The 10,088-nt window shown below is 42.4% G+C and overlaps 2 protein-coding genes across 15 annotated transcripts in view; both read left to right on the top strand.

The window, feature by feature from the left end:
• Positions 1–514: 514 nt before the first annotated feature.
• srsf5a (serine and arginine rich splicing factor 5a) lies at positions 515–6,990 on the top strand. Of its 2 annotated transcripts, none has more exons than XM_080784648.1 (8): positions 515–628; positions 940–1,071; positions 1,211–1,281; positions 1,560–1,691; positions 2,749–2,818; positions 4,444–4,517; positions 4,665–4,772; positions 5,594–6,990. In XM_080784648.1, exons 2-8 carry the CDS (start codon positions 946–948, stop codon positions 5,877–5,879), a joined length of 867 nt encoding a protein of 288 aa, XP_080640774.1. In that variant the 5' UTR covers positions 515–628; positions 940–945; the 3' UTR covers positions 5,880–6,990. The 2 variants fall into 2 exon arrangements, with proteins under 2 accessions (XP_080640774.1, XP_080640773.1); XM_080784647.1 differs by having other exon boundaries at positions 1,560–1,730.
• Positions 6,991–7,397: 407 nt separating this feature from the next.
• The window catches only part of pacs2 (phosphofurin acidic cluster sorting protein 2), a 72,646-nt gene continuing 69,955 nt past the window's right edge, over positions 7,398–10,088 (top strand). For 12 of the 13 annotated variants that reach the window (XM_080784620.1, XM_080784619.1, XM_080784624.1 and 9 more), the window contains exon 1: positions 7,398–8,023. In XM_080784620.1, the coding sequence (XP_080640746.1) occupies positions 7,905–8,023 (119 nt within the window). In that variant the 5' untranslated portion in view covers positions 7,398–7,904. The remainder of the gene's footprint in view (positions 8,024–10,088) is intronic. The other variant, XM_080784628.1, reaches the window with a different exon arrangement.

Below are 10,088 nucleotides of genomic sequence, written 5' to 3'. Positions count from 1 at the left end.
CAGTCACGACACACTGGTGATAAAGCATTACACTTGTCTACACAACAGGGTCCACATTTTTCAATTCATCAGGGTGCTGTAACAACACCGTTGTTTAATTTCGTGATATGTATTTGTCAGTTTTAAATGTATTACTTATTTACTATAACCCTATCGATGTTTGGAATTAATTGCCGGTAAGCTATTTAGATGAAACCGGAAGAAAAATATAACATTTGGTGAACCATAGGGAAACTGAATTTACACAAGTTAAATTTAGGGTTGCCAAAACATGTCTTGCACAGCGTGCGTTTTCCCATGAATATAACAATGAGCATTTTCATTGATTACCATCGTAATTACATTTCACGTTTATTTATCGGTAGTTCCATTGTTGTGTTTCTAATTGTTCCATTCAATTTACCTGGCACCAAAACGTTTACTGCAACTAACTAGGAATATATTATACATATATATATTTTCTATCCGTAAAGTTCGACGTTACCCACCCAACCTGGCAACTTAACGCCAGCATTTCCTCTTATTTTCCGTCGCCATTTTGATACAGGCCAGTCGCGCTGCGCTAACGTCGTTGAGTCAAAGCAGTCGACAACACCAACAACCGAAACAAGAAAATAACACAAATCTGGTGAGTTTACATACGTGTAATAGCATTTTAGACGGGGTTTAGTTTATTACTTGTTTCTTTAATTTTATTTACTATTGTGGGTGATTTGAAAAAAGAGGAGCATATAAATTACAGAGCTATTTGTAGTAGCTGCGCCAATAGAAGTAGTACATGCACGCTAACTTTAGTTTTTAAACATTCACGTGCATATCGGTAGTCTCGGTACGCGTTTGCATTTATTTGATAAAGTCTGTAACACTACATCGGTTTTTATCGGTGATCTATTTGGCTATCTATCTGGTTGAATGCTAAACCTCGTGTCTCGTTTTCAGCAAATCATGAGTGGTTGTCGTGTTTTCATCGGCCGCTTGAGCCCCCACGCCAGGGAGAGAGACGTGGAGAAGTTCTTCAAGGGATATGGACGGATCCGGGAAATCAACCTGAAAAACGGCTTTGGTTTTGTGGTGCGTTTGGCCGGCTTCTCGGCTTGTATGATCAATCTGCAATACGCACGTTAGCGTAGCATTAGCCACCAAACGTTAGCTTACTCTACCGTGTGTTGCGACACATTTACTGAACCCACTTCTTGCATTGATTCACCAGGAGTTCGATGACCACAGGGACGCAGACGACGCTGTGTACGAGTTGAATGGCAAAGAACTGTGCAGCGAGAGGTAACATTTATTATTGTAACATTGACGTGATTAAGTAATTTCTTCGTGTGTACATTTTCTGTATGTAACTATTCGTTTTTGGCACCCCCTTTGTTCGCTTCTGGGAACGAGCGTTTCTATTTAAACATCTGCCGTCCTAAAGAGCAACGCCAAACTAATTGCTTTTGGATGCTGAGTGCTGACCTGAAGAGATCTCTGTTTTTATGGGAGTTTATTTAGGTGTAGACTACATAGAATTGTCTCTGTTAATTGTATTCTTTATCCTGTTTTTTTATTAGGGTTACAATTGAGCATGCTCGCTCCAGAAGAGGAGGCGGCGGCGGCGGCGGCGGAGGAGGTGGTGGAGGAGGAGGAGGTGGTGGTGGTGGTCGCGGAGGTGGTGGTCCAGGAATGGGTCGTTTTTCTCCCAGGTTTGGCAACTATCGCGCCTCTCGCAGCAGTGGATCCAGGTAGATTAGTATTTAGCATTAGCAATGATTAACATTGAATCGTTTATTACCAGAATACTTATGTTGAGTTAGGGGTACAGCCAAGGAAGTTGATGAAGTTAAGTAAGGGCCTTTGTCATTTTAATAGATTCCCGGGTTATTCATTGGCAGTTCAAATGTTTATCAGTCTCCAAATATCTCTTTTCCCAACTAATGGATGATGGTATCAAATTACACAATGTAATTGTCAGCCATTGTAATTATGTGGTTCTGTTAATGTATGTATTCTAGTGCATAATTGTTAATGGTAAACAGATTCAGCTGTATGGGGCATCATCTTTCAGGTTTGAGTTCACAAAGGACGAATGAATTGCCACAACAGCTGTCTGAGTCGTCTGTCCAAACGTGAACAGTTAGAGAAAATATCATGTTTCTTTGGTTAGAAATTAACTCCAAGAGGGAGAAGACAACCATTTCAAAGTGACAGAAGTTCCAAAGGACACCTCGCACAGTAAAATCCTGTGTTTAATTAACTTGGGTGTGTAAATATGGCCTCCAGGGGGACCCTTTTCAGGTCCAGATTTACACTTTGCTTTCCCAATAGTGAGACTGCCTGTGCAGGCGTGAACGTTCTAGGTCATAAAACGTTAATTAAAGTAGTGCTCGTGAAGATAACACCACATCAACAAAAGTCAGGTTAATCTGCAAACTGAGACCAGTTGTGCTGCCTCTGAAATGCGATCAAATATTGACATTAGCTCCAACGTCTGCAGAAAGCAAGTGAAGGGAATGCATTAATCATGACATGGTTAACAAATGTTAGCTTTTAGGAACACTGCATAAAAACTGAACTACGTTCTTGCTGGATATTATTGAACAAAAGGTAAAGAGGCAACCATGGCTTTCCCCGCTTGACTAAGTGTACAACCTCAGGCCACAGAGACTGCATCCATTTCTTATGTACCGTAGCCAAATGTAACACTTTTTGTGACTGACTGGTTATGACATTTTGTTTTGTGACGGTTTTCCCCCCATACAGGTATGGCCCACCTGTGAGGACGGAACACCGACTCATTGTGGAGAACCTCTCGTCTCGTATTAGCTGGCAGGTGAGGGATCACTTAAGTTTACTTACACTTCCTCTTTTACATTTGTATTAGATAGATACAGCCTTATCTAACTGGGTATACTATTTACAAAAATTAAACGTCGCGATAATTTGCCATTACTCATGATTAAAAACAGAAATATACTCATGAGCTATTTGGTTAAAGACACTAGTAATACCCCATTTCTTGTTCAAGTACTGTTTCTTTCAGAGAAAGCATTTTTAATGCTGATGGGCAGTCTCTAACAAGAACATATAACTGTTTTTATATTTACACCAGCTGTTCTGTTATGATATCCTTTAATTGGAGTTGCATGCACACACCCTCCATGGAGAGGTCTAAAGTGCATAGAGCCCTCTCCTGGTTGTATTTTTTTCTGAATAGTGTCCATTTGGTGCCTCTCCTTACACGCAGTTGCCGCTCGCTGGTCTAAGTCTTGGCTGGGCCCCGTAGCGGGTGAAAGTGGTCTAGCGCAGGATACGGTAGCCTTAGGATGTCCCTAGCCACAGTCTGGAGGTTCTGTGGTCTGGCATCCCCGACTGCTGTAACAGCCCCCCTCAAATCTACGGTCCCTACGCTACTCTTCCGTTTGGGTCTTTTTCTGTTGCCGATGGAGTTGGGGGAGGTGTTGAGTTTGGGCGCACACCCTCTGCACTCCCTACTTGCTCTCTGGTGGTTCCTTACTTGTGGAGGCCGGAGTCCGAGTCAAGGCCGATGTCGTTTCTCAATGGCTTAACACTGCATTGGTTCCGATTTGCTATTTGGACAAGTGGCTCTATGCTAATATCTTCCTGGGTTTGGAATGGTAAGTAGTATAAAACTCATGTGATTGGTTTTGTGAAGGGGGTGGGTGGAAAATATGGGGAGTACATTTTTTACCTTCTGAAATCGACAAGCAGAAGGAAGAATAGTTATTTAATGCAAATAATATTGACCATATTGCTCTTACATGCTCATACTTTGTGGTTTCACAGCCCTGAGGATGATGTAAGAGCAAAATGGCTGACGGTGAAATTAAATTTTTTTTAAAGATATTTTTAGATCAATATAGTTATCTTCAAGTGAAGAGCTGCTGTGAGCCCACTAGTTAAATAAATAATAATTTATTTTGGTAGGACCCATGAACAAAGGAATACATTTAAGTAAACTAAAGCTTTTTATACTAAAGAGAATCCCCTGTCATAGTGGAACTCTATAGTCAAACACTTTTTTTTCACGCCTTCAATACAAAGTCTTTAACGTGACGCATTGCCTATCAATATTTCAAAGTCAGTGTTAAATGCTTAAATACATAAACATGTGCATTTTCATTTCTTTACCCACTAACAAGTGACTTCATGCAACCAATTATAATGGGATGTATATGGTATTTCTTTGTTTAAAGGCAAAGCTGCCACTCATGAAGTCTTATCGTTTATGTTGCTCCACTGTAAAGTGAGCATCTCAACAACTTGATAACGATTTGCTGTTAAAGTAAACCTTAGATAATCCCCAGTTACAGGTGTGAATGCTGTTTTCATGTTGCCTTGCTTACTGAATTCTCTCAATCCCAGGTTTGAAAAGGCTTTCAAGGCACATCGCACACCTTTTTGTTTGTCACTGATTTCGCTTGTGCTTTGAAACAGGACCTGAAAGACCTGATGAGAAAAGCAGGAGAAGTTACCTTTGTGGATGCTCACAGAACCAACAAAAATGAAGGGTGGGTTCTCCTGTCATTTACTATTGATTTCCGTTAGCTGTCTAATGGAGATGGAATTATGAATTTATATAAAGTAATAATTCTATTTGTTTTAATTGGGTGACCGTGTATTTGATATAATGTACCCCCCGCCATTTATATCCCCAGGGTGGTAGAGTTTGCATCACGCAGTGATATGAAGAATGCCATTTCTAAGCTCAATGGAACAGACTTGAACGGTCGCAAGTTGAAGATCTTTGAAGATCACCGCAGGAGGTGAGTCACTAACTCTAATCTTAATGCTTTTCATCTTTAGTCTTGGCAAGGCTACTCACATTAGCTTTGGATGGCTATCTGTTGTTGGCCATAACACTGGGCTGCGCCATCTTGATTTGCTCGCTGGTCTTGGCCCCAATAGCGGGTGAAAGTGGTCTAGCGCAGGATACAGTAGCCTTAGGATGTCCCTAGCCAGTCTGGGGGGTCTGGCATCCCCGACTGCTGTAACGTGCCTGAAGGCGCATGCACGCTTTCAGTCGCTTTTATCTCCAAATCCCCATCCTAGGTGGCATTTCTGGTCAAAACAACGCTTATTGCATGGAGCTTAGCGGGTACTGTAATGGCGCCGGCCTGTACTTCTCATCAGCTAGTGAGAGATCAACACCCACCATTCAGTCAACATCTGTCGTGTTTTGGATATTCAAAACAAGGGTGGAACGGGATATATATATATAGAATTAGTAATGATTCTAATTCATCCTGGCTGCCAAACGGTAATGTTATTTTGCACAATGTTAGCAGTACAACATTGATATTTAGTTACACTTATAAATAGTGTCTGTGTGGTAATGTGACTGTTCACTCTTCTGTCTGTGTCAAGTGTACCTTAAGTTAAGACACTTAAACATGTGGTCCGTCTGTCCTCTGATGACATTAATACATTCTAAGCTGTGGGGATTGATGCAGTGGACATTTAGAAAGCACAGATTGCTCTGCCCACTGTCTGTACCCCCATCCGAACTTGGAACGACTAAATTATTGTGCACACCAAAGAAAAAAGGGGAAAAAAATAACCCAATGTACCTCATTTCACCCAACAGTCAAAGCCGCTCCCGCTCCCGCAGCTATTCACGCTCTAAGAGCCGCTCCCGGAGCCGTTCCAGGAGCAACAGGAGCAACAGGAGCAAGTCCACCAGCCGCACACCAGAAAAGAAGACTTCATCAGGAGGAGGAGGCAGGGCTGCAGCCCGCTCTCCCTCCCGATCCATGTCGCGCTCCAGGTCTCGATCCCGCTCCCCTGCACCTGCTCAGAAGAAGCAGTCCCGCTCCCGCTCCCCCCGCTCCCGTTCTCGCTCTCGCTCTGCTTCAGCAGAAAGCCAGCACTGAGACTGTATGTCTCCATGCATTAGAATGAACTGATGATGAAGACCTTAGCTGCAGACTACAGGGCCAGTGTGATGGCTGTTGTCAGGTTTGTACTAATACCAAAGGGTTTTCTGGGCGGAGTGGCGAGAGTCGTCTTTTTAAGTAGAGCGTTGGTCGTGATTTTGCCAGCATTGGCTTTGTAAGTCGTGGGAAGAAACTTTCTTTTCTTATGCTTAGTTTTGGATGTGCTTTCAAAGTAAATTGCTTTTTTTTCCTCTTTGTTTTCTTACAACTTTAATAACTGATATTTTACTTTGGAAACTCCTCCATTTGATTAAAAAAAGATTCTAAGAACCTTTTTTGGGGGGATTAATGTAATTCACTTTTTTCAAGATTATTTGGATTAACCATGTGTCTTCAGATGTAATTTAAAATGTGTAATTGGGTAAGCTGTCAGAACATGTCTTCCGAGAGTGGTCTATGGTCTAACAAGTGCTATTTTCAAATTCCATCCACCTTGCTCTTGTTGCTTTAGTAATACTGGTTTGAAAAGGGGATTACATTAACTTTACAGGATCTACATTTTAATTGTTTTTGTCAACTTAATGGTGTTGTGATACTGTGATTTTGCTTTTCAGTGGGGCGCAACATAACTGGTGCTTCTACATATTTACTATTTCCATGCTATGTGAAAACAAATTACGCTGACATCTCAAATGGTGTTTTTTTTTCTTTTTTTTTTCTTCCCGTATCAAGTACTTCTACTGGTATGTATGTATGTATGCTTAGTTTTGAATTGATACTGCCATGAGTAACAGGACCTTGTCTGTTTGTGATTCCATTTTACATTGCTTTATTTTCAGTTGTGCCCCTGTAAATGTTTTGAAGTCTGAACATGAGAAACCTGAGATGTTATAGCAGATCAACATCTGGAAATGAAGTGCTGGCATCATACAATAAAACAATCACTACAAATTAAGTGGGTTTTCCCTTGCAGTACCATGAAAGAACACAATTTGTACTTTGTTGAATACATTAACAATTATGAGCAAGCGTTTTTGTGTAGTTCAAGATCTCAGTGAGTGTATGGGGAATCTACACCAATGTTTACAAATTAAAATTATTTGAATTTAATAAATGCGCCTTGTCTGATTTGCTGCGCATGGGGAAAAATGCTCTTATTTGACACCGATAACCTTCATAAAAACCTGAAACGGGCCATGGAATCACCACACGGTGGCAGTGTTTGCTTTTTTGTTAAAGCGTGATTCTAGAAGTGCCTGTACACATTTGAACGAGAATTAAATGGGAATTCTGATGGCGTATAGCCTATACATGTACTGCGTCAATTAATATAATAGCTCAAATTTATATAGCGCTTTTCTAAATACCCAAAGCTCTTATGTGAACCAGATGACTATTCCATATTGATTAGAATAGGCAAGTGCAAATCAAGATCTGGTTGAGCTACCTACGTTTCCTGTCCCCTGTGAGCCTCCCGTTGCACTTTGCAGCTGCAGTGCGAAGTGAAAGGGTGGGTTCTCTTTGCCTGGGACTGGGTTATGTACTGCAACTGGCTGTTGGCTGCCACTCAGGGCTTGGCACTGAATGATAAAGCCAAGCTGGCCATCGACCCGAGACAGCTTCTGGATCCATGCCCAAGGCAGCCCCGCTTCAGTCCAGTCCTGCACTGCACCTGCAAGTGAAGCGAACAGAATGCAGCGGCGAGAAACCCGCCGATGACGTGATTTCCTGGGGGTGGCGATGGATGGACGGTAGCGTGGTGGTGGTGGTAGAGCCACAACAAGCACACTGCTCACACTGCAGTTTTGCCCAGACATTGGTGAACTGGATACCCGACCTGCTGGATACAAGGACCGAGACATGAGCACGGCCTCTGTACACATGCCATTGTGCTAACGCGGGCGTGGGGGAAACTTTATTCTCGACGCACAGCAACACGTCAACGTTTGGATCAGCTTGCTGTTTACAACAGAACCCAGCTCGGTGCGTTTGGACGTCGGACGTCTCTCGCCCGTCCGAACCATGGCAGAGAGAAGTGGCCGGTTGAGTTTCCCGGGCAGCGGGGCTCTCAACAGACCCGTCCCGATGAACCTGTTCGCCACATGGGAAATAGATGGATCTTCCCCGAACTGTATTCCGAGGTAAGGTTCAATGGGCCATTGGCTGTCATTTGTCACATGCAGCTGCACAGCGGCTGGCTTAGCCCATCTCGCAGTATCATTCATTTAACCTTTATTCCGAATTTGCTTACAATACCAGTTAAATACTCAACATTTCTATTTTGAACATTTGGCTGCAATGCACTGAGCATTCGTACACATACGATGACATTTAGGTGATTTTACTAAATCATTGTGTAAAATAGGCTAGTTACAGTAGATACATCATCAGTGTTACTTAGGCCGTAGGGCAATTGGTTATTGTCTCAATTGCATTGACCTGTAAAGTCCCAAAACGTCGCTCAGAATGATACATCTGCAATAAGGTGTGTCAATGTCGCCTATACTGTACTTCTACATGATGGAAATTTCATAGATCTCTATTTTGAGAGAGAAAGTTTACTTGATCCTGCCGGGATGATAACACAACAAAATGAGTGTGTGGTCATCAGAGTAGAGTAGATGATTATGATAAATGCTTGCTTGTCACTGTCAGAATGTGGTCGAGACTCGGGACGCAGTAGTTGACTTGTGGAACGGAAGACAATTTACAATTAATCTCTGATTTGGAGAGGAGTGTTCCTACCAATAACTATCTTTGCTCTACTTCCTTCCATCCACAATGCAATTTGCCTTTTTCCCCCCTCGGGCAAAATACACTTTAGCAGTAGTAGAACAACAATGGATCTGTAGCTTAATCGGGGCCTCACTAGAAGGTCACAATCCGTGTGGTTTCCCCATGACCCCACATAGGTGCACTGTTATAGTTATCTTGTGACCGCACATCATGCATGTGTGCACAGAGAGACCCTACCAGCTCTAGGGCAGGCTGTTCTGTGGTTGACCCTGACCTCTCCAACCTCTTCCTGCTTTACTATTTGGCCATGTGCCATCAACTGCTGATATAGCCTACTTGTTTGCTTAATATAAGATATGATGCTTCTTGTGCCAAGAGATATTGCGGTGATCAAGACCCCCAATCTCTGTGACCACTGACCATAATATGTAGCCTACAGCAACTGGCCCCGGTATTGAATCGTGGTATGGGGAATCTGTTATTACCTTTCTCACTGTTTGTCTTCAAAAAGACAAAATACAAACTGAAAGTGAGCCATTATCCTCTGCTCTTTCCAAAAATAAGTTATCTGTAAAGTATGTATGTTTGTAGCTGCCTCCATCTTAGCCATTGTACTGTTTCAAAGGAAATACTGACGGGGGGTGGACGACAATAAAGACATTGGTTAATTTGGTTCTAATAATAATATAGTACTTTAGTTTTCTTGCAAGAGCCAATCATCATTGGCTCAGACAACACTGGAAGGATTACCCTGGCCTACAGTGTGAACGGAACTGTCAATCACCGTCACCTCCTGGATCAGTGTATCTCTATTGACCAGTGTCTCTCAACATTTAGACAGGATGAACTCCGCTTGTTAAGCTGGTGTCGAATCACCTGCCCTATATTCAATGCTGTCACAAATTCATGTGAGCTGGGCACACAAACACTGGTTGTCCAGCACCATAACAGCTTTGTCAAAATTCAAGAGGTTTTATTTGTCACAAGTATATGCAGTGAAATCTTGGTGTCGCATACTCTGCCAGACTGTGCTAACAATGACCAGCTAACTATATACATTTTTAATATTACTATATTACAAATAATTACACTTGTGTGAAGTGAGGGGCACCATAGACTTAGCTGCCACATATGATGTCACGAGTGGTGCTCTTTGTTTTTAGGGGCGCTATCCCGTCCTATGCCCAGCTTTGTGTGTTTGTGTTTGTACCCCATGGTGATGATTTGTTTGGCTGAGCACGGAATGTGAGGATAAAAAGTGAGAACAGAAAGGTCAGGATGCCAAAAGTGGCCGGAATGTGATGATGTACGATTTTAATTATTATTTTCTCAAATTTTGAGTGGTGCAACCACTCCTATAGACAGCTATGTGTGTCCCTGGCTGGCTGGGTCTGTCTGTCCCTGGCTGGCTGGGTCTGTGTCTGTCCGAGCACAAAATAGCGTTTGGTTGGTTTTCACAACTAAGTGTCA

This window comes from Protomyctophum bolini (assembly GCF_963924005.1).
Source record: "Protomyctophum bolini genome assembly, chromosome: 15".
Taxonomy (NCBI): Eukaryota; Metazoa; Chordata; class Actinopteri; order Myctophiformes; family Myctophidae; genus Protomyctophum; species Protomyctophum bolini.
The sequence above is the reverse complement of the archived record's forward strand: the minus strand, read 5'-3'. Positions and strand labels throughout refer to the sequence as shown.